Source organism: Phaenicophaeus curvirostris, chromosome 2 (assembly GCF_032191515.1).
Source record: "Phaenicophaeus curvirostris isolate KB17595 chromosome 2, BPBGC_Pcur_1.0, whole genome shotgun sequence".
Taxonomy (NCBI): Eukaryota; Metazoa; Chordata; class Aves; order Cuculiformes; family Cuculidae; genus Phaenicophaeus; species Phaenicophaeus curvirostris.
The window spans coordinates 52,153,949-52,179,270 of NC_091393.1; the positions used below are offsets into that span (position 1 = coordinate 52,153,949).

At 38.9% G+C, this 25,322-nt stretch overlaps 1 protein-coding gene across 2 annotated transcripts in view; it reads right to left on the reverse strand.

Moving 5' to 3' along the window:
- The window catches only part of SNX9 (sorting nexin 9), a 58,777-nt gene that overhangs the window by 6,769 nt on the left and 26,686 nt on the right, over positions 1-25,322 (reverse strand). Inside the window, exons 5-13 of one of the 2 annotated variants that reach the window (XM_069852063.1) lie at positions 16,896-17,079; positions 15,949-16,099; positions 14,452-14,536; positions 13,493-13,618; positions 13,075-13,192; positions 10,307-10,437; positions 8,311-8,414; positions 7,102-7,205; positions 4,352-4,429 (exon numbers count right to left, since the gene is read on the reverse strand). In XM_069852063.1, the coding sequence (XP_069708164.1) occupies positions 4,352-4,429; positions 7,102-7,205; positions 8,311-8,414; positions 10,307-10,437; positions 13,075-13,192; positions 13,493-13,618; positions 14,452-14,536; positions 15,949-16,099; positions 16,896-17,079 (1,081 nt within the window). Of the gene's footprint in view, positions 1-4,351; positions 4,430-7,101; positions 7,206-8,310; positions 8,415-10,306; positions 10,438-13,074; positions 13,193-13,492; positions 13,619-14,451; positions 14,537-15,948; positions 16,103-16,895; positions 17,080-25,322 lie in introns of both variants that reach the window. The other variant, XM_069852062.1, reaches the window with a different exon arrangement.

Here is a 25,322-nt window from a genome sequence, read left to right on the forward strand (position 1 = left end):
AGTAGCTTCTTTTAGTACAAGATGTGGACTAATATATGTTAAAAATGCATTAAGAGAAGATTCCTTCATTTTAGCGTGTCCTAAAGCAAACAAGGTAACGACTGAATATTACTTCAGTTCTGTCAATCAATTCTTACTTTCCATGAGACTGCTTTCATAAAGCCCTTGGAGGAAAAGCTACTGGCCCTAAGAACTATTAAGTCCAGCAACACAAACACTGCTAAAGAAGTAGTTATTTTTCTCCTATTTCAGCTTGCCTGGATAAAATAAACCCATGAAATCTCACCGTGAAATCCAAGAGTGAGATACATAAATCAGAGGATACCTTCAAATTGTTGTAAAACAATTAAAAAAAATCAGGGAGATAAAATTAATTATTTCAGAATTTCCCATGTCTCCTCAAAAGTAACCTTGAGTTTAGCTGAACTGCTGCTCAGGCAATTGACTCCTAGGATGAAATATGGTATAGCTTTAATTAAGGGTTAGAAGTCAGGTTCATCTAGATGTTGCTGTTCTTTTCAAAATACCATAAAAAGACAATGACTTTTCCTATCCAAGCAAAAAGAAAGAGGAAGAGTATATATATTTGAGTAGAAAAAGAAACTTCTTCCTTCTGTGCAGAACTCAAAGGACCTTCAAAGAATCTAGACAAATGCTCCCAACACTGATCCTCCTTTGTCTGGGGGCAGCAGGTCATAAAATCAGCTTGTAGAAAACATAGCATGCATCAAGAATTTCTACTACCAGCAGAGGCTTTCACACTCCTCCAAAAGTATAGGGCTATGGGATTATACATTTAAAAGTTGTTCCCGATGGTGGATCCCAACGATGGACAACTATACAGATGTTAGAAGAATATCTGCAGCTCCTCACACTACATCCTTGTATTCTAAGACTCTTTCAGGTAGTGACAGGGCAGCCTTTCACCTCTTCCGCTGCACCCTCCAAGTTCTAATACGTGTTTATCAATGTATTGATAAAGCAGTACTGATAAAGCAGTATCAAGCCATACCAGGTCACTCCCTACACTAGGCCACGTTGCCAAAGCTACCGCACGCAATCCCCATGCTCATTCATCAGAAGAAAACAAATTCCAGCAGCAGATTGCTTCCAATCAGTGTTGTCGGCGTGGGTTTTAGTCAGAAGTTGGCTACCTAAACAGGCCCAAGTTTCTAGCATTCTCAGCTTCTAAGCTGATGCAAAGCTGGGAACAGGCTACTTAACTCAAGCTGTGAAGGCTGAGCTGTGTCCCAGTGCAAGGATATAGCAAGATGTCAGGGTTTCTTCTAATCAATGAGAAGCAGAAAGCCCCGTGCACTGCTGATATTTACAACAAAATTAAGACACGGTACATTGTCTGGTCAAAACTATCAATTAAAGATGTCAACAGACCAGTTAAAATGGCCAGTCATATCTCACAGGTATTTTAACTCAACCACAGGTAGAAACCAACACTTCCATTGATTTACAGGCCTGCATGCTGTTGTAGAAAGATGAAAAACCACGAGGAGTCTTTTGGAGATGTTTAGCAGACCACCTTTCAGCAGTTTAAGTGCTTGGTAAACGCCAGTGGTTATCACCTCCGAGGGAATACACCAGGCATGTTGTAGGAATTAATATTCTGTAAAGTATGCTAAGGGCAGCAGACTTCTAGACTTTTTTAACAAAATCCAGGAGCAGGAAAAAGATCAAGTTTAATGTACTTTTCTCGACAAATACACCTAAGACTGATAATGTTCATCACACAAGCAGCTTGGGAGGCAAGATATGTCTGTTGCTAGCTGGAAGGGTAGTGAAACTTTCATGTAGCTGCCTAACAAAATTCCTCAGGGGTGATGCAGGATTAGGAGCTCTCACTGTGGCTGAATGGCATACCATTGCCCTTCACTTTTTCACAGTATCAGAGAGAGACTTGCCCAGGTTTGGCAGGGCAAAAGAGAAGCCAAACTATTTAAGGCTGTGTTAAGCCAAGAACATCATATGATGTGATAAGATAGGCAATATAGTGCCAGGCACCAAGACACTTTCAGGCATAGTCTGGAACTGCCCAATACGTATTTTTGAACCAGCACCAAACTTTCAAAGCATGCGTTCTATGGGGTGGCACAGGCCCACAGCCAAGTTAAATGAGAACCTCTCAATGTGTCATTAATAGTTTTAAATGTACCCTTGCCTTTGCAAATACTGGGGACAGATTCCCAATATGCACTGTGGCTGGCAACTAACTGATAAGGCACATTCTGCAGCACAAGAAGAATGGCTTGTGTGAGTCAGTTCAACAAGTTTAAGATTGCACTGGTAGAGATGTACTTTGTAGGCTAGAAATGAGAAGAGAAGGCAGTAGACACAGACCAAGCGCACAGCACTGATGAAAGAGGTTAGGAGAGCAGATACATCCTACCTTTGTAAATGAACCGACTAACAGTGCATTCAGTATGTCAGATGTCAGCTACCAGTAGCTGAAAACACTTGTGTTCCCCCAACAGAAACTCAGAAACTGAACCCTAGCTAGTTCTTCTTCACTTGAAGGAATAGGTCCAGTGCCTTGATGTTAATATTGATATCAAGAAAGCTGCATTCTAACAGTTTAAAATCCAACGCTTATGCCTCTTGCACAGCATCTGCTTAATTGACCTGTACCCAAGGCAACAAATTGCATATGAACAGCAGGCAGGACACAGTAAGGGCAGCAGTGATGACAACATTTAAAACAACACGTGCACTGCACTTAGTCTCTCTTCCTGGGAACTGCAAATAAAAAGCAAAGTATCTCATATATTATTAATTCTTAAGAAATACACTAGTGTACCAGTTATTAAAAAGAAAAAAATACACAGAACTGGGACAAAGGCATCAGTGGCAAGGACATTTTCCTCAGCAAGACACTTGGATGCAACCAGGTATAACTGGGAAAACAACAAAGAGAAACACCCTTGCTTTATTCCTAAGCATCATGGAATTTGTTTTTCCCAGACCATTTGAAGATGCTGGTAAAAAATCTGAAGTTTTCCTACATGAGGTTGATCTGCAATTTTGCATCCTGGCTTTAAGCCACATTGTTTTCCCTTTAACCTGGAAAAAGAATGTTACAGATCAAGTAATTTTCAGTCCTTTCTTGAGATTTCTTCCTGTAGATTTTATCTGGCTTGGATTTACGGTTTTCTAACACACTAAGAGTACATAATGATGTAAATCCCCTACTTGGTTTTCATATCCAAAAGTTAAGTTTTTAGGCAATATGCTATGCTCCAATTCTAACTAAGCAGCCATTTGGCTGAAATACAGGACAAGATGAGAGAAAAACTACAGGGCTAAGCCTGTTTCTAATGTTTCCAGCAGCAGAGAATCCGAGTTTCAGAAGCGGGTGCATTTTAATACATGCTGTATGGGGCAAAAAGCTTTAAGAGCACAAAGCAAGGGACAGAGGTGTAGTCAGAGCAGAATCATAGAATAACCAGGTTGGAAGAGACCCACTGGATCATCAAGTCCAACCATTCCTGGCTGGACATCACTAGTCAACTAAAAGTCATAAGATGGAAAGGTTTCTGAGAGCCTCTACGCTATAATGCTTAAGGTTTTATAAAAGAACATTTTTGCTATTAAGTCTAGGAAAAAAAAAAAAAACCAAACACATTTGACAAAAGAATCCCAGAGAAAGTGGACTCAATTAGCTCCCTCCAGGATATGAAGAAATATTTTCCAGTTACCTGAAAAACATCAGTGGAACTTAACATATCAAAGCAGGATTTTAAGTATGGCATAAAGACTACATTTTAGGCCAAATCTGAGCAATTGATGCCCTCCGTTTCCCACTTACAAGTTCCATAACTAACATGACAGGCTCTATTTTAGGGCTCTTGAAGGAGAAGGAAAGGTAAAGGACAAGAAAAGGCTACAGTAAACAACTCTCCAGCCCACATAATGATATACAAAATCTTGTAATAAGTCTTCTGCCTTCACGTGGAGTTGCTGTTTCATGAAGTGAGTTACACAGTAGTTCTGTGACTGATATTTTCAAGGCTGCATTTTCTTCCTTTTCATTTGATATCATAAAAAAAGGCTATATCATGGTTTGTCTGTCAGGTCAGTGATGAGATCATGAATTAATGAGGTCAAGCTAAACTTCTCCTCCCCAAGATGGCTATACAGTGAGAGAAAAAACAAGATTGTATACTAGCATATAAAACACACGTAACACACAGGGGAAATAAGTTTTCAATATTTTTTCCAGAATCACGTTTGACATCTAAAGGTCAGACAGAAAGGCATTAAAAGCTTTTGCAAAAAATGTAGCATGAGGTAATTAAAATATCTTTAGTTAAGTAAAGCATAAATGAAGCTATAGAAGTACCTTGGTATCCGCTAGTGCTGAAGACCAATGCCAGGCTCTGCAACGCTTTTCCTATCTTCTGGTATTCCTTGGGTAGTGCTGAAAGAGGGAAAAGGATGGGGAAAAGAAGGAAACAGAAGCAAAAACCCATAAGGGTAAGTGAGACTAAACCTGCAGCATTTCCAAAACTTGATAGAATCAGATGTCAAAACCAGTTAGGCTTTACATTTCCTCTAGTGAAGCATTTACAGTCACATTCTTACCCCCTCCCCTGCTACAGAGTTTCCAAAACTGGATAAAGCCATTGCAATCTAGATTCCTGAAAGCCATGATCAGCTGCGGAAACAGTGTATGACTGCTATTGTAAAAAAGAAAAAAAAAAAAAAAAATCTCACTGCACTCCTAACTCAGTCCTCCTATGGATACAGTGAGATTTTTTTCACCCCATCATGAGCAGACTTTATCCTCTTGGGGGAGTTGGGGGAAAAAGGGCTGGAATGATGTGGAGAATAGATCTCATTAATAGTTTAAGAGAGGGGATTTTAATACAGACCTACCATACCCAAACTCTCCTCAACTCATGGATTTTATATTTAAAGGCATTAGAAACCAAGATTACCAAGGAACCAAAACCAATGTAAGTACCTAAGTAATAAAATTGGTTTTAAAATCTATTGAAAATGTATGCATAAATTACTTCCTCACAACTAAGTCAATAAGCTGTGATTTCTGACTGCATTAATTATTAACACTTTGAGTGCCTCCACCTCAGAGGCTTAAAAGGCCATGTGAAAAGTGATAGCTACCTATGCTAGCAGAAAAAAACCCCAAATAGATGTGGTTTTATTGTCAAACATTTCTGTTCAAAGGGCACACCGTCCAGATTAACAGCAGTTTTTCAGTTGCTCTAGCTTCCCACACAACCTGATTTTCACACAGGAACCCCTTTGTGTGGTAAAATAAGCAAGACAAACCAAAATTCCCAAATCACATAATTTTGTTTATTATCTTTGATGAATTTCTAGCCCAGAAGTTAGATTACTTACGAGAACTGGTATTTGTCATACAACAACTACCATTCAGAGTACTAGAGTTCTGTTATCAGCCATTAACTTGTTACTGAATTGCCAGTGGAAACTGTTTGGTTTCTTTTCACTTGTATTTAAGAAGTTTCCGCTAACAGACATTTTAAATATCATAGAATAGAATGCACTTAGCTCAGGAAATGCCAAAAATATTTCTGACTATGAGTTAGTACCAGAGCTGATGGGGAACTTAAAACCTAAGAGACTACTGAAATTCTCCAGTTTTGCGTGCCCTAATTTGCCAGTCCCCTTTTTCTATTCAGTAGTGATGTCTGGAAAGTTTATAGTTACAATTCATAATACAATCGCATCTGACTTACTGCATTTTTGCTAACTAATTAATGGCTGTAAGTATCAGAGGAGTCATTCCATACCTAAAGCACTAATGTCACAAGTTTAGGGAGATTTCAGCAGTGAACAAAATATTGAATTTCTACAGCAAGCACTGGTCACAGCCAGCCCTTAACTATGGTGGGTTTGATCATCGCTTCTGTAACTGCAAAGCAGCACTATTTTTCTAGTCTCATCTGAGGGACCTTATTCTTTCCCCTGCCCTCCACTTCCCCCTTGGTATCACTTCCTAGTGAAGCGAAATCTGTACAATGTTAGACCTGTGTCCTGTGTTAAACTATTTTCAACCAGCAGGAGGGTCAGTGAAACATAAAAGAAAACCCTCTTATTCAAAAGTGGAGAAATGTAAACAATTTAAACATGTCAACCTACTGATACTAAGGTTTAATGTAATCACTACCAGAAGAGACTGGGCTTCTATACTTCCCATCCCCTCCAGTCAGCCTGAGATATTCAACTGCAGCTGCATGGCTAGATTAGAAAGCAGCAGAGGGATAAAACTCAGGAGATGAACATCCTCTCAAGTCTGGGACAAAGTGATTTTTGTAGGAGTAAGAAAGCATTAAAAAAAAAAAGAAAAAGAAAAAAAAAATTGAGATTTATGTGATAGGTCTTTGGTTGCCAGACACTACAGCCTGCCCTGAAGTATTTCTTATTATGATCCTCAGCTGTAGTACCTGCTTCCTTTCAATAGCTGCCTTGTGGTGGCCACAAACACTGAACACTGCTGTGGACTAGGAAATTAGAGCCCAGGCAGTCTCATAGGGACTTGGTGTGAAGTTCTGCAACCCTAAATATCTGTGGGAAGGAAGAGACAAGATAGGAGAAAAAGAATTGGGCTAAAGATTAAGTTAGAATCAAGTTGGTTTTTATTTTTTTTTCTGTTTTTTAAACTCATTTAATCTTTAAATCACTCCTCCTGGCATGCAAAAATCCTAAATAAGGGGTTAATAAAACCAACCATTTATGATTTCAAAACAGACAGGTCTACTTTGCCCATATCACTAAAAGGTAGATAAATGACAAATATATGAGAACAGATCCAACAAGGGCTTTAGCTGGATTACTAGGATTATTTAACTTTTAATAAACCTATGGTCAGGGATCAGATATTTGTGTTATGAGAGAAGAAAAAAAACCAAACCAAAACAAAAAGACTTGTACCACATATCCTCCCAGAGAATGAAAGCAGACAGAACGCCATACAATCCTGATAATAATGATAATCTCCTTTAGTTTTAAGATGTGATTTAGATTATAAACAAAAACAACAATAAAAATAAAACAGAGAGAACTAACACAGACATGACAGCTGAGTTTAGAAGGGACACTTACGCCCTGTACACCTCTTCCAGTGCTCCTGTCCCACTGTCAGCAGCTCTTTAACTCCATCATCCATTGCTTTGGTGAACCTACCCACTGCATCGCATTTCTGTTCTCTGTGGCATTTGGAAAAAGCAAAACAAAACCACAGTTTAACAGGTGCACGATATGACCCTTAAACACAACACTGAGATGTTTAGTAGGGTCAACTAAGTCTTAGAAAAAAAAAAACCAAATGGAGAAATTAATTCCTTGAAATCTGTGCCATTTCACCAAGGTCAGAATTTCCCTCTTCAGATATAAGCATTTTTCATTTTCTTTTTCCCTGTTTGTAAAACACGTGGCACTGGACTATCATTCTTACTATAGTTTGTTACTTTCAAAAAACCAATGGGGCCAGAAGTAGCAAAATTCACACACCAATGAACAAATAGAAAAAAAATATTTCTTCCAAGTAGTTTAAATGAAGGTCTAAATTAGGTGAATAAAAAAAAAAATATAATATAGTAGTTCTTCTAGGGAAATATATATGCTTAACTTTACATTATAATGATAATACCAGTACGTTCAGTTTTGTTATACAGAAGGAAAAAAATCAGCGATGCTCAGAAGAGAGTTCTGAATTAGCATGTGCTTTTTCCACCTTCCTTAAGCATGTTTTCAGGCAGCTATAAAAGCTTTCCCTTAACACAGCACTGCATACACAGCAATGCTCTGTGAACTCTACAAAAGAAAACTAGACACATATTTTCTAATTTTCTATGAGCATCATTCAAACTCCATCAAATCTTACAAATGCTCTCAGCCAAAGCCTGTAAGAGACAGGCCTTGCACAGAAGCAACCTAAGCTACTCAGTAAGTCTAGCACACTTCGGAACCATTCACAACTGAAGGATTAAAGACCAAAATATACTTCCATAGCAATATTAAACATAACTCCGTAAGATCTGCCAATACTCTATCTCATCAACCAGCTTTGTGTAAATCTTTTTAGGATCAGTATTCAGCCACCAAAGCTAAAGAGACGAGACATGGAGTTCCACTAAGTTTTGGAGAGGGTGATAAGAAAATCTCATATTCAAAATTTTTCAGCTCTGCCTTGATGAGTACCTCTTCAAATCCATGAATATATGCACACTCTCTCTCCTCTAGTTTTACATTAGTTCAGCGGCAGTTGTATATCTAGATGCATAATGTCCATGCAAAAAGAAACTGCCTTACATTTCTACCATGTCCAAGTCAGGAGCTTCTGGTTCCATTGTAGAAAAGATCAGGACCCCTACTGTTTCATCTTTCTCTGCCTTCCGCTTTCCAGTTTTCCACTCCTTGAGGAAAGAGAAGAAAAAAAAAAAAGACAAAGTTTGATAGCCACTGTTTATGCATCTTTAAGGGCATGCACTGCAGCAGTGGAAGCAGTATTTAGGAGAACACTTAACCAATAGGCCATCCATAAATTAAAACCTTTTGAACAGAAGTTTCTGTAGGGCCAAGGTTTCTTAAGAGTTTCCCTCCTTCCTCCTTGAACATTTTGTTTTCCAAATTCTGGGGTAAACAGACCCTTCTTGTATATTACTGAAGCACAGGGTAAGAGCAATTATACTCAGCTGTATCTGCACATGTGATACTGCCAATATCAGAAGCCACTCAAGAAGATCACGAGACTATTATGCAATTGCCACAATAAGTTCTTCATGGGAACAAATAGAAAGGTTAAGAATCCCAGATGTATTGCAACATCTGTTCTGTTTATATCAGTCCATAAGCAAACTACTAAGAACTGCTGACTAGCTAGCACAATTATACAACTCTCCACTGGCCATCCAAATAGTGCTTCACTAGGACTGCTAGTTATGTGACCGCAGAATACATCTGGTTGGAAGTGACCTCAGGATGTTCCTACTTCAACCTCCTACTCAAACATGGGCAGCCGTGACCTTATTTACTCAGGGCTTTATCCACTCTAGTCTTAAAAACCTCTAAGGATCATTTATTTTATCAGCAAACTCTACTTTAGAAGTATGACTATTCTGAGGAGGAAGCAGCAGAGTTTTCCTATTTATTTCCTCATCAGTAGGTACCCCGAAGAATAGTAACAGAGAGCAGTTCAGCCATGAAGAAACCATTATTTACTGAACGCATACTGAAGGTGAAGATATTAAAGCCTCTTCAAATGTGTGTTCAGTTCTGGACCCCTCATCATAAGAAGGATGTTGAGGCTCTGGAATGAGTCCAGAGAAGAGCAACAAAGCTGGTGAAGGGGCTGGAGAACAGGCCTTATGAGGAATGGCTGAGAGAGCTGGGGTTGTTTAGCCTGGAGAAGAGGAGGCTGAGGGGAGACCTCATTGCTCTCTACAACTACCTGAAAGGAGGTTGTAGAGAGGAGGGTGCTGGCCTCTTCTTCCAAGTGACAGGGGACAGGACAAGAGGGAATGGCCTCAAGCTCCGCCAGGGGAGGTTTAGGCTAGACGTTAGGAAAAAATTCTTTACAGAAAGGGTCATTGGGCACTGGAACAGGCTGCCCAGGGAGGTGGTTGAGTCACCTTCCCTGGAGGTGTTTAAGGCACGGGTGGATGAGGTGCTGAGGGATATAGTTTAGTGTTTGATGGGAATGGTTGGACTCGATGATCCGGTGGGTCTCTTCCAACCTGGTTATTCTGTGATTCTGTGATTCTGTGAAGATGCTGAGGGTAGGAAGCACATAGGAATGAAAAAGGGCTGGTTCTGCCAGGTAAGATTGCAGCACAACACTGTTGCAGCCCATGCCAGTGAAAACTGTCGGGGGCAGGGCGATAATTTTTCATCTAATACAGGATCAGAGCACCCAAGATACGCTACAAAGTAGCTTCTGTTAGCAAAGCAGTACCAGAGGACCACAGTAATTAGTAAGTGTAAGAGAGACACATGAGGGCAACAGCTAAAAGAATTGTTATGCATGTTCCTATTCTGCTGGAGGACACAAACTGTCCTTAAAGGACTGGCAACAAAGCTACTTGAAAGAATACTTCTCTGTTGGAACAGCACATAGCATTTCACAGAATCAACTATATGCCTCATTTCGTTCAGTCAGCTGAGCGAGTTAGTAAACACAGAGGGTTTCAGCTGTCACTAGTGCCCACAGGAGGGCAGACAAATGAGAAGGCTACAAAGCTGAACAGGGTGGAGAGGCGGGGTGGGAGGAAGCAATTCCTCAGTCTCTGTCTGAACTTCTATTTCTTACCTTCTCATCACGGAAATTGAGAAATTGCTGGAAAACTTCGCTTTCTGAGACAACAGGATGGCGACACATCCTTGTCATCCAAGCTTGCAGTCTCTCCATACGCATTTTGATAAATTCTTCTTCAAAGCGCCCTGTTATATATTTAACAGCAGAGGTTACGTTCCTACTCTAGTACCCTCAACTTTTTTTTTTTAATTAAAACAGGACCTGTAATTCATCTATTAACCATTTAATAACTCAGAACTTACAAGAAACATTATGCTGACAAATCAGAAGAACCTTCTATTACAGTGTATTGGTTACTGACTGAGAATACTCCTCCTTTTAAAGATAGTCAGGAAATACTAACAAAAACCAAACAATCCCCACCTACAAATCAAATACATTTTTTTGTGGAAAAAAAAGCACTTAATAGACTTTCAGATGGAAAAATTAGGTATTGAGGTGACCCAAGAGAAAAGCTAAGTACAGGCTCAGAATGCAGACATTTTTCTGATACAGTCTAGTGCATCCTTGGCCAATATAAGGCTCAAAAACATTAGAGAAAAAGAAACTACTTACTTTCCAAGCTGTCATGTCCTAGCTAACAAAGCATTTGAAACTGGACTGCTCAGGTATGAATAGCAGATTTAAAAAAGCAGTACCTCCCCTAAATATGTTTCTATATAAGTAAATGAACGTGTTAAAAAAACTCAAAAAAAATCTCAATAAATCATATATATAAACTGGTTTGAATACACACATGTAAGACTAACTCATTTTTTTGGTAGTTCAGAGATTTTAACACAAACTATTTAAATAATTAATTTTTTTTTTAATCAGCAGTGCATCATCACTGTGTATTTACAAGAACCTCTTCATTTTAGCATTTAGAGAATTAAAAAAAATTTTGAATGTCAGACTTTTAAAACACACAGTGACCAGGACGTATTTGAAAGGAACAAGAGATTTCTCCAGCATCCAACTCTTCCTATTTCCATAGCAGCGCACGTGACAAATCTTGAATGCACTTACTCTTTCAGTATATTTTCACTATGGCAGCAGCTACACAAGGTTGTGTTTTCTTGTGATGTTTTGTTTTGGTTTTTTTATTGCAAATATGGAAACTAGCAAGACTAGAAGGTAAAGAACCTAACTACTGAGGAAAGAAGTTTAGTTATATTTCCTGCAAATTAGATAGGGTAAAAAATTAAACTACTATGGAGAAGCCATTATATAACTTGCAGCAATACCTTTTCCCACCTTAATCTATACTGAAATCTCTGCAGCGTTCCTGCCAGCATAAGGAACGCAAGGCAACAGGAACAGTAACATTTGGAAGTTACGTGCTAGTCAACAGGCATATCATCACCAGTAAAACCATGATCCTGAGCAAAGTCAGTCTATTTGTCAAGAATCTTGCTTTTCCAAGAATAATAGCCTACAAATACTTCTCTAGACAGTCTTCAGAAAGAAGCACCCTAAACACAAAGAAAAATAAGGATGTTTTTTCAGTGTTTCCCATAATGTTTAAAAAGCCAGAGAAAAAGAGGAAGAGAGGCATGCTTTCTCTCCCACAGACTCCGGAAGACTGAAATCCACAGGCAAGGTTTAACTGTAATGCCAAACCCTTGAGTCTTTTAAAGTTACAATAAAATGTAGAGATCCCATCAAGTATTCTGGTTTCCTTTTAGTTCACATGCACATGTTTAAGCAAAAATACTAGAGAATTCTAAGAGACTAAGAGGAGAGGAAGGAAGTAACTTCCTCACTTTTCAGCTTCCTCGGCATTTATCCCAGTGTCTGCATCAATGCTTAGCTTTCTTCAAGCACAGCAGAGCTGCTGCTTTTTCAGTGATGCCCACAGCCACATGGTTGGCGACATGCCGGCTTTTGTATGTTTGGTTTTGGCTGGTAGTCGCAAAGGCTGAATAAAAATCTTATCAGAAAACACACAACTGGAAATGGACAAAAGTAATCCATTTTCCTTCTATACAGCTCTCCATTCTTTTCTTCACACGCACTCTAGCACACCCTTGTAGTAAGGAAGCCAGAGACTACTGAAAACACGAAGCCATTGCCATATTCAAACAGCAATGACTGAACTCATGAGCATTTAAAGGGTTCAATCCCACTTCTCTTGTAGTCAGAACAAAAGATTTCCATAAGTTTCAGAGAGTTTGGTGATGCTGAACTGAGAAACCAGAGCAGAATGCTATAAAAATGAGCTACATTTTCTAAATCAAGTGTGAAATTGAGCTACAGGGGCAACATTTTACTCGCAAGCAATAAAAACCCAACTTGTCAGAGGATGTTCCCTTTCCTTCAAGGGCTTTGCTTCAAAGCTCCTACAACCTAACACATATACAAAAATGCAAAAGAAAAATAGTCATCCTCCCCCCAACAGAAACATCCCTGCAAAAAACCCATTTCTCCAGACAATCATCAAATTTAGAACTTAACTAATTATCTCTCTTCTCCAATAATAAATATTCTCTTCTGTAGTGATTATGTGTTTTTTTTTTTATTTCAACTACTTTTTTAAAAATCACTGGACTAGGTGAGTAAGCCTAAGCTCTGAAATGATGCTCTTAGTGCTGATATTTTATTATCAACAGGCCATCACACTTCATCGTAAAGTTTTGATTACTGAAAGGATAGGAGGGTTTGATACCCTCTTTAAAAATAATGGGAAAAAGCAAACACTATGAAATAACTGAACCTTGTTAAAAAAAAAAAAAAGTGATCTTATTTGCCACCTCGTGAATTCAACAACTGGGAATAGTTACCTGTTACTTGCTTGTCTGGAAGAGAGGGGATTGGAATGGCTAATCCAAATTTAACCAGGAGACGCTCATACAGCCAGTCAAAGTGCTTGTATCTGTGGTTGACAGACCGATTAGTGTTCTGTAAGAGAAACGCAACCCTGAATTTTGACAGGCAGCTGCATACTGTGACATGAAACAAGCATGACCAGAACAAGAAAACCATGTGGAATATAAATAACATTTACGATTTAGAGCCTTGAATCTGTAATTATAGAAAAACTTGAAATGCTAGAACAAAATATCACTTTAGGGAAAAAAATATTGTGACGGCTAACATCTACTCTTACAATCCTGTTATCAAGTCACATAAACTATATTATTTCTAACTACAAGTGACCCATATTTGTGAGAGAGAATATTCCATTTGAGATACACTTACAGTGCAGGTCAGCTGATATTCAATGTAGCTCTTGAGACCATACATTTTAGAACCTTTTTTGGGATCTGCTACCACACAGTCAAATGTAGAGGTAGGATAAACCCACATTGGGCCATAATCGCCAATCTGCAAGAAATTGCAAATATCATCTTTGAATGCATCATCTTGTACCAGCTGCAAACAAGGAGACAAATACTTTCCCTCTTCACTTGAAAGTTTTTATTGATTTCAATCTGAGCCTGACAGTCGGAAAATACAGGTTTTTGCAGCCACAGCTGCGTTTATCTTATTCTGTATTTTACAATTTTCACCACTTCTTTAGGAAAGTCTAGGGATTGCTAATTCAACCACATTTCACTAGAACAGCATATATATAGGGGGGAGTTTAGTTTTTAAGATCATACGATGATCTGATTGACCATCGTGACTGAACATTGTAAATCTTTATGAATGTAGCTCCTACATACTAGATAACTACCTAGATAATTAATAGACACTATAATGCATTTGCCCTCCCTCCCAGTTCCAAAAAGGCTTATTTTCATGATCACAAGTAATGCAGATGCAGCACAAAAAAAAGTACTGAAAAAAAGAATAGTAATAAAAAAATAATAATAAATCAGCACACTGAGAAGAAAGGAGTTAAGACTTGACCCTGACAAATCCCTCAATGATATGACTTTGAAATGTAGTCTAGCACAACTTTGAAATACTTAAATAGTACACAGTTTTATTATGACAGTTCTATTTCTAATTTTATGTTCAGTAGCAATTTCTTTTGACCCAAACACATATAGCAACCCCAAGGCTAAAAGTTAAGTTGGGGAAACAGGAAGGGTGGAGAGGATTAAAAAAACCCAACAAACCACCACCAAAAAAAAACCCCAAACATAAAACCCCAACCCCAAAACCAACCACACCACCCCCACACAAAACCTACACATACATCCCCAACTTACAATTATGGGAATTTTCTCTTTGGGTTTTGCTAGCTGCTTTGCCAACAGATACTGTTCCATCCCAGGTTTTGCAAATCCAGGAAATCTAACAATAAAACAAAGTGATAAGTTTATTCCATATTTTCCTTCCTCCGACACATGCAGAATTACCTGTCAATTAAGAAGTAAACCTCAGTATTTCTCAAGTACTGAAAAGAATTGATGTGGATTACTTAAACAACTAATGATTTCCTCAAAAAAGGCAGAAAAGTTTTAGCTACTGACCTCCAGCTCTTCTTTGTGTAACACAGGCCTCTCCTTCCAAGGCAAAGCATTATAGCTACTTGTGCTCTGCAGCCCAAGAGCCAAGCATAATAGCAAGACATCTGCCACTCTACTGTAGTCCACCCTGTCTGGAAATGCACACACACACGTGCTTACGCACACCATCCAGCCCTTTCAGATGATGAGAATTCAATCATCTGAAAGAATGGTGAACTGCAGATTTACCAAGTGCTTATAAACACAAACATTGTTAAATAATGTATTCACCATTTAGAAAGACCACCACACAAAAAATCACCGTAAGGTCCTCAAAGTCTGTGTAAAAAGCCTTAGAAAAACCAAATGGTGGTTCTCTTTCTAATTAGGATGGCACGCAGCCCTTCAAGTTCCCTTCAGGAACATGAGCAGTAAAGTAGACTTACTTCACAGACAAGTAATGCTCTTAGATAAGGTGATACGTTTACACTGGCTATACTAAATGGGTTTGCAACAAGTAGGTGCCACAATGATGCAGAGGCAGTGTTGCACAACTGGACAGAACCTACCCAGATGAACAAAATCAGCTGTCTCTTCTGCATGACCTGTTGTTAATTTTATATACCTACCCGAGGAGACCATTTTTCTTCAATCCTTTTCCACCCTGCTTCCAAGCACTTAAGGATTACCACACAGTAACTTCTCGGAGTAACAACAGTCTTAGAATATACAAACCTTAAATTGTAACATTAGATAATGCTAGTATAAGCCTGACAAAGCTTCATCTTTTGCAATACCTTTATCTAAAAATCAAGCCATCTGTGCCTCAAGAATGAACAGGGTGAAGCACAGACGTGGGAAAGCAGAATGTTTCCCCACTTCAAGCAACTCAAATTGCTCACAAATTCCAGGGCAGTTTGTTTGATTTTCATTTTAACTAAGTGCACATAGTGTTAAAGATAGTTAAATTTTACAGATCAGTACGCCCAAAAGTTCAGACCTTGCAAAACTGTTATTTGCCTGTATAACACCTCCAAAAATTATACAGCTTTGTCATGTACTTTCAGGCTTTCATGGGTCAGTGTTCTCCGATCGCACAGGGAGAATACTGAGCTAAAAAGCCATCTCCACTTTTACCCTCAAACTGTAATATTTACATTGCATATTTCAAGAAGGCTGAATGGTCACACATTTACACATCTTGACATATTTCAATTCTCTTCAATATATACACATTTGCCCCACGTTTTCCATTACTTGTTAAGTGGTAACTTCATAGCAGCTCCACGAGAATTTCCACGTTGGACCCCTCCAGCCTCTGATGCCTCAGTCTCCTTGTAACCAATATAAGATGGTGAAGCTGATTTTGGGTCATCCCAGTCATCGTCCCAATCATCGTCATCAGCTGCTGCTGAAGCACAAAAGGGGGCAGGAGGGTAGGGAAAGCAGAAAGTTAAATATTTTCTCTTTAAAAGCAGAAGCAGCTACTTTAGCACTCATACACAAATAATGAACAAGGTAAATATATCAAGAGCAAGTCCGGCCTTTTATTTGTGACACCTCCTCAATTACCATCATCCCCACCAAATACAACCTGCAAAATACTACACTGGAAATCCATTGAGGGAGGGGAAAAAGAAAAAAAAAGAAAGAAGAGATGCTGGTGTGTTAAGATGAACTCATCACTGTTCCATATTCATGGATTCTGTGTTAGCATTCCACAGTTATGAGTTCTCCTCTTAATTTAGGCCTTTACAATAAAAAGGTACTGAAGCCTTCTGAAAGGCTAGCTGCTTCCTAAAATTATGGATTTAAGAGAGTACTACTTAACAGGCACGAAGGCACAAATTCAAAAGTGTTTAAGCTCCAGTTATGCAAGATAAACAACATGCCCAAGAATAGATCAGGTATGCACGAGACCTCAGCTTGCCAGACTTCCATAGAAGTCTGAGGTGTTTGTTACTGTGGATCTGATTTAAAAAAAAAGAATTTATTTAAAAAACCTGTTATATTAGCATCCACTTTACCTGAGGAGCAATGCATTACTAGGGATCTGGTTTGGGGTTTATTTATTGTTGTTGTTGTTTTGGTTTGTTTGTTGTTTTTTATATATGCTATGTTCTATAGTTATGAAAAAAATAAGCAATTCATACCTCTACTGTCCACCTACTCTAATGTTTTAAAAAATAAGATTATTAGCACACCTGGTCCTTGATATGCCTGTGGATGACCAAATGCTGCTGCTGTCTCCCAATTATTTGAAGCACTGTTTCTGTGGCCAGCTGCACTTTCAGGTTTTGCTGCCCAGCTGTCAACAGCATTTCCATTATCCCAGTTCCCAGACTTCCCAATGTTCCAGCTGGACCAAGGATCACTGGCATTATTTGCCTACATTGTATAAAGACAAAAGTAAAGAAGAAACTGCTGAAGAAACAAGCAACAACCATGTACTTTCTTCCTGAAGTCTTTCATCTCCCACTGATATGCTGTGAGTTTGCATTCAGCACTTGAACAAGTTAGGAGCAGCTGCCGAACCTTACGTTCCCAGCTACACAGCTCTGAAATGTACTAAGTACCTGGAAGAACTGATCAGCTTTCCAGCAATGTGACACCAATACATACTAATAATTTCTCCTCAGGGAAATTAAACCATTTAACCCAATAGTGTTAGGAAGCACTCTCACCCATGGTAATTATTTTACACCAACACTAAGTATGGTGCATGTGAACTATCAGTCCATAAAGCCATGGACTAATTAGAACATTTCAAACAGAAGTTCAAAAGTCAAAGATTAGGGTTTTTTTTCAAATACTTATTTTATCAGACTCAGATTAGCAGCTTTATTGGAAGCAAATCATAAGTTGCCCACCCACATCATCACTATTGATGTGACAGTTGGGGAGATAAGGCCAGCTTCCCTGTCAGAGCTTAACTCATGCACAGCGAAGATGATGGAAGGAACAGCTGCCAGGGAACAGCCTGACATTCCCTGTAGACCTACTCTCTCAGCATAAGCTTCAAGGGAAGGTAATCACACATACCCTTCTGCTGATGCTGCTGTGGAGGTGGAAGCCTCAGTGAGAGCGTAGAGCAGACATATCTCTAACTACTGTATCAATTTATCAAGTTCATTCGTCAGTAAGTTGGATTAATAGCTTAGCATCCTGCTCAGCTCCTTGAATTTAACACTACACTTTGAAAAAGCATAGGCTAGTTAAGTGCAGTCTACTCCAGACACTTAGTGCAGAGACTAGCTGGCAGAAAGAAAAAAAACCCACACAAATCAAAACCCACACACCCGAAGTGTAGGAGGAAGAAGGAGAAGGGGAAGGAAAGCAAACAAAGCCTACAAAGCTTGTCTTGTTCATCAGAGGGAGAAACTAAGCTTTGTAAAAGGAAGTCTCAAAACCTCCAGAAGCCAATGCATCATTTTTATCATGAAGCAGCATATCAAATAAGGGATGCTTAATATAAATTAATTGCTGTTAGACTATAACATTTACATGAATCTTAGAACATTTGCCAGTACAGAAAACTTAATAAAATTCCCACTAAAAGCAAAATTATTCTCTGCAAACATGTTGAATACCTTTGTTTCTCACAAAAAAAAAGGTACAGCTAATCTATGCTTCATTTTTTCTTCACGAAAAATCCTCTCCTCATTTCAACTTTTAGATACTACTTAAGGATAATAGCTCCTGCTTTAGATTTTCCTAAAAAAGAAGTCATCTGACAGTCAGATTTCACAGACCCTATCAAAACTTTAAGACTTGAAAATGCTGTTGACATCATAAAACACCTGTTCTTTAGGTACCAAATCTGTAGGAAATTAGGACCAAGCCCCCAAGATGAGGGGAAATCACCATTCAGAAGACTCTCCAGAGTCCATAGGTCTCTAGGAACTGATGGGAGTGAGGGAGATTGTGGACAACTTCTACATTGATAGTTTGGGACATTTTTTCTTTTTTTGAGAATGAAACCAGTGCAAGATTACAACTCCCTAAGGGAGCAATGTTGTTGAGGTCTACCTAGTTCTTGGATAGATGGAAAACAGTAGTAATCTCAGTAATGACAAAGAAGCTGCCAGTAGCTTTTACCAACCTGCCCTTCCTGGTATTAGTTTATGCTCACCTGATATTAGGTTTTGTAAAAAATAAATCCCATGCATTCCATCAGCCAGAGTTTATCATCTTTACCCACAAAACCCACATATGCTGGGGCCCAGCCACATGGGAAAGCATGCCTGCTCCTAACCTAACTTAGAGCACTTAGAAAAATATAGTTTGCTTAATATTAATTTGCATATACTTCTGTGATATATGTTGTGCTGATCGCTTGCAAATGAAAGCGCAGAAATGGGATGATTGCCAAAAGGCTGAGTAAAGTTTTCCTCTTCTCCGTAGTTCAAGTGAAATCTGGTACACAAGTGGGTGGCAAAGAAACCTTAAAATCTGCTGCAAAACAAGGGGGAGGCAATAATATTAACACTAAGTGCACTACTAAAGAATGACTATCAAGAGCAATCATCCCCAAGCTTGCAGACTGTTGCCGATATACACTAAATGCTGTACATCAAGGGGAAATTGATTACCTAAACTGCCCTCTCAGATACCTTATCTCCATGTACCCATATGGAAGCACTACTCAAACCAGAAAATCTTATTTCTGAGGTGTCCAAGAAAGCTCTGGGATAAACCCTTGCGCCTAGGTGTAATGCCCACAGGCTGCAAAAGGGGTGGAACATGCTATTCCCACTCAGATGTTTTTAGCCAAAGGATCTACATTTCTTTCCAAGGCACTGGAGAAGAAGGTAAGAGATAGGTTAGGAATGTATATATAGACAACACCTCTCCAGCATTTACAGGTCTTCTTTCATCTTTAAATATTTGCTAATATACACATGGTGGACACTTTTATGTAGCAGCCAAACATCAGTAAACATGGAGAAGGGCTCAGGAATCTGGCCCTGCCATCCTCAAGGTCCCACAGCACCATGGAGGACCATGTAAAGTCGTAGCATTGATTAAAAGAGCAATCTCTGCTCCAGTCAGTTCTGTGGATCCCAGCAGCTGACAAATTCCATGCAAGAAGCCATTTATGTGGCTTAGCCCTCATTGAATAAAATCTAACTAAGCTAGCAAGTATTCTGTAAGTGATTAAATTATATGTTCTCACACCTTTAGTTTTCCACAACTGAAACTGATAATCCTCTGATCACTCTTGAATCATCACAAATAAGGATGAAGAGTCCTAAGTAACAGCAGCAAGAAGTTGATAGTCAATGCAACTTGATACTGCACACCTAACATCCAAGCATGCAAGCAATCTCAAATGCAAATACACAAAAGGGAATGCCACACTAAGCATAATTAAGAAACTAATCAACCTTCAAATGAAACACTGCATCTCCCTGCCTCTCAAGGTAACATCAAACAAGTACGTCGAGATTAAATTCAAGGATAAACTCTTTAAAGGCAGCTGATTTTCCCTTTTGAAGACTATTATGGGCTTTTTTGCTCCTATTATTCTAGGAGAAAAACCATACAAAACTGCTGTTTGGGAAACAGACAGGGAACAAATTACTAAATATTTTAAGTCTTCCATTAAAAGCAGATTCAAATTCACTATAGAAACAGATCTTACTTGTGTAGGGCTGGAAAGGGAAGAGACTAGTATGTTTTTAATGATCTAATTATAGTTGAATGAGAAATAATTCCACCACAACAGCGAAGTCCTCAGCTGCGGTTGGAATGTTAGTATCCTTACCAAATGAGCCATGAATTAAACAGGAAGAAGTGATGTCTTTGCTATTTTCCAGAGGATCCAAAGTTATTGACAGTAAAGCTAATATAATTCACTGACGAGTCTCTCTGCCTTGGCTAAAAATCTTTTTTGATCTCTTGGCCAACTAAGTTGTTCTTGGCAGACTCCTTCCTCATATTAATGGATGCTCCTGATGGACGAACAGATCCATTCTACTCCTGATGGACGAACAGATCCATTCTACTCCTGATGGACAAAAGCAGATACAAACATGATGTTCGGATGCTAAAACTAAGTTGAGTACCTTTGGTAACTGTGCCACCAATAATGATGAACCCCAACTGTAAGAAATAAACTTTGAATATGCCAGAGACAGAAGCCATGCTGAAGCACTGACTAGAGAAAGTAAGTCTGATCAGATCAAGGGAAGTCTGGGCAGCCAAAACTGTAATAAGAACTGTTATGCTCTTGAAGAGCAGTTGAGAAGAGACAGCACAGAGGAATGGCAGAATATACAAGAAAAGTTGTGATGGCTCAGATGAATAGCTCAAAGGAACGAACATATCTCTCCAGTTTTATAGCTGCCTTAGCTACCTGCATGGAAGCAAAGCTTGAGGCAGACTCAGACGCTACACTAAGCTCAAGTTCTTTGGACAACAGTCTCTGAATAGATGCACAACAGAAGTGAATATAGACAGGCACCCTAAAAAGCAGGCTTTTTTTCCTCCAGGAAGAAATGAGACGTGCTAAAAGCCTACTTTGCAGCTATCACAGAACTGCATTCACTGTGCTCTATTTACCATACAGCAAGTGTGCACATTTGCAGATACTGAAGTAGCTACCACGCTCATCATAGTCCACGCCCAAGCTTCTTTCCTAGTAAATCAATACCTTAGCGTTGTGGTCCTGGGCACTTCTTTCACTTCTGAAGGAAGGCCCTCTTTTCATAGTACAACATATTTTCTCCTTAAAGACATCATCTAGAATAAGCAAGAATGGAGACGTGCAGGAGTTTGAGGTATAACTAGCCTTACTGACTCTCATACTAGAATGTTCCTGTGGATAAATATATAAAAGCAACAGGATTGAGGACTTCCAGAAGCAGCTGAGGAGGAGGAGGAAGTAACAATGCTGTTCCTCAGCTGCTCCTATAATCTCACTACCTTGCATAGGAAATCATTATTCAGCACCTCTACTCCCAGCCCCGCTGCCCTCTTCATAAAGCAGCACCTGCAAAGGAGCTGGGCTTTGCCTGCTCACAAACCACATATCACCAAGGCACACCACTGGACACTCCTTGCTTTTAGCACCAAAAAAAACACAAACTACCAGTAGAACAACTGTGTTATTGCCATGGAGAGCAGCACAGCCACTTTTTCATTTTTTTTTTTTCCCCGCTTCCAATCTCATTTCCTCACCTGTGAGCCTGTTCACAGCCAAAGTGGACTAGAGGCTGCTCTGCTTCTGCACAGTGCAGGCTCAGGTTTCCCATCTATTAAACTCCCAATTCAGCTCACAAAAAGCCATGTTTGAAGTACAGAATGGTCTTTAAAAAAAATACATAATTCAGACTTCAGCAAAGAATATTCAGTGACAGGACAAGAGGAGGGAAAACATGTCTATTGTCACCCTGACTCCTCAAAGGAAATGAATTTTTTAAAAAAAATATGTTTAGTTTCAACTTTCAGTCACAAATACATTTATTCAATGGAGCTCTCTCAGGCTTCTGTTTGTTACCCACACCTGCACACGTAAGTGGCAATCAAGTCACCTATTTAGGTCCTTGTCTTCTGATGAGCTGATTTCAGTCTCTATTGGTTTCTTCTTGAAACACAGATGAGAAATTTCAGAGAGTTTTCCAAGCAGCAGTCACAGCAATGCCAGAAATGGAAGAAAGACTGCCTGTTCCTCTCTGAGGTTCTCTAGACATCCCAGGATCAGGCTAAGAAGATTAATCAAGGCTTTAGCCCTCCTTTTTGGGAAAAGAACTCTGCATTTTTGTTTGGGAACAGAGGACACAGGTTTCCTCTTGTCGCATTTTTTGGGAGGTGAAGTTGAAGAATATGACTGGCTAAGGCTTTTCAGCTTACCATTTTCAATTACAAATGCCCACAATTCCACCTTAAAATAAGAGTTCAGTGAACAATAACAAGAAAAATACTTAAATCAGGAAGGCAAATATACACTGCACTAAGCACCCTGCTGCGGTGAAGGGGATCCTGCAACACAGGCCTGCCACATGCCACTGTGAGTGTGCAAGCAAGGAGAAGCACTCACAGAAGGGCTGATGAGATAATCACCATTATTGAGTGAAAATTTTTTACCTAGCCAACAGCAAACTACCAGACCACAAGGATACTTCATGGAATAAGAAGTCAAATTAAAACAAACCTACAAATGAATAAGCATGCAAACATTGTAAATTGTGGAAAACTGACTATCTCAATAGCCAGGTTTTGCCTGAGGTACAGGTGCAGATGGAGAAGAAGAGTGATCACAGTACTACAGTTAAACAACTTGCTGCCCGAGCCTTTGCATCCCACTGGGACACGCACAAAGAAGCTCAAGACAACTCCATGATTGGAATTGGTACAATCACCATCATATCTTGAACAGCTTTTTTTTTAGTACATGAAAGGGAGTAATTTCAAAGCAAGCGAGCCACTGTTTCCAGTACTGTAAGGAAGTCACTACCTGGTACTTTGGTTACACAAAAATTGGTCACAAATTTCTGTTCCGAATGCAATTTTGCCATTTTAGGTGTGTGTGGGTGGTCAGAGTTGCTTTCAAATTACAGGTAGCAAAGGAGGATGTTATAGTGTCATTATCTGTAACAGGAACTACAAGTTACTAATCAAGCAAGTCATACTAGCATAAAACACTCTGGGTAGGGTTTGGGGGTTCTTGCTTCTGAACAGTTCTAACCCACTAGTTTTGCTTGTACTTCTTTATCTTTTGCTCCATGCCCTTCCAGAGATGATTCACGTACAAACACAGGTAGTTTAATCTTGGAAATGTACATATTTATATAGGTTTATTAGTCAAGAAAGCAATAATTTTCAAAATCCTTTAACAATAATAATTGTAACTTCCATGGTGAAACTGCCTGCATATTTTATAAGGTAGCTTACCACACTGGTTTAACAGGATAAACTGGACTCATTCAAACACCAGTCAGTCACATTTAGCATGACAATACTACACCACTACACACAGAGAAATGCCAGAGAATGGAAATGCTTTTACAACAATGCAACATGCATGTCAAAAATTCCACAGAAGTAGAATAGTGCACTCTTAAGAATACTACATTTATTTTCTTCAATCTTAGCATTTATTGTTGCTCATAGCAGTGCAAGGGGCATGAGTTATGTTTTGCAAGTGTAACAATGACAATTAGCCTTTCCAACACTAAGCTGCAGAGTGGAAAAGGTATGAAGTACAGGTCTGGGAATAGTTTCTTTACTGTCCTCCTTATGTTCAATGCCTTATGTGTACACATCAGGTAACTTCCTCCTCCAAAACAAACCAGGTGTCTTCGCTATATATTCATCCTGTCTATACAGAAGTCTCACAGAGAATGGGTTTTCTAAACATGAGACAGTCCATTTACTTTCACATCCTTTGACAACTGTGTAGCAGCTTCCTCCTTCTACTGAGAAACTATTCTAGTACTTTCACACTTACCACTGGATAAAATGATAAAAACATGGGAGGTTCCTGCTAGTTGCTTCCTGTACCTATTTCATGGGGCCTTGCTGCTCTGCCCACAGCATAACTGAAGATGTGAAACATGTAGATTCACCAAGGTCACACTGGAATGAACTGACAAATCTGCAATTCACAAAAAATGCAAACTCTTATGACACTTATTTTACTCAGAACTAACAGCAGCTGTACAGCCATTTTCACACAGAAGTAGACTTGGCAGTGACTAGAGAATAAATGTCAAGAAAAGGGAACAAACTCCTCTACAAACACAACTTATCTACAGCTTTTAAGTCAACATAGCCGGTGATCCATTTCCACCCTGAAACAGACAGGCAGTACTCCCCTTTCATTTAATTTATATATTTTTAGTATTAGTTTTCTGTTCTCCAGAGAGAACAAAAAAAAAAAAAAAAGGGGGGTTAGACTTTAAGCTCTAGAGAGAAGAGAAACCATGCAGACTAAAGTACACAGTATACTGAGGTTTACAGCATTTCTATTGTGTTCAAACCTGTATGTTTCGCAGGCTATAAAAACCTGGACTACCTTATGACGAATTGTACATATAGTTTGTTTAAAGGCCACTAAAGAGACTACTGTACAGAAATGTTCAGCTTCTTAATAAGAAGAACTAGTCTGGGCCAATATAGTTGTAATTCAGACTTACTTTTAGATTTCATCTAAAACTCAGATAAACACCACTGTTAAAATGGAAAGCTGATATTTGTTCACAACTTATAAAACATTTTAAGTTAGATAAATAAAAAATCACCACAAGTTTTGTGAAAGATCATCACTTAAAACAGCTGTTTCTGAAACTAGAGCATATCCAAAATAAAAGCAGGTATGTCTGCAATTTGGGAAGCACTACTCTTGATTACAAAAAAATCCAAACACCATTTGAAGGAGACTACTCAGAATAAATTTTACATTAATGTTTGTATTTCCATACATACTTAAATTATGAGGGCTCCTAATGCCACCAATCTAACAACCTCTTGATCAGCTCTAATGAGAAACACTACTTAAAAAAGTGTGAAACAGGACACCCATTGTTGCTACAGCCTCTGGAAGCAACTCAGCATCAAAGAAATACTACAGGAGAAAAACAAATTGCTCATTTTTTATCAGAAATGAGAAATTTTGCATTTAGAGTATT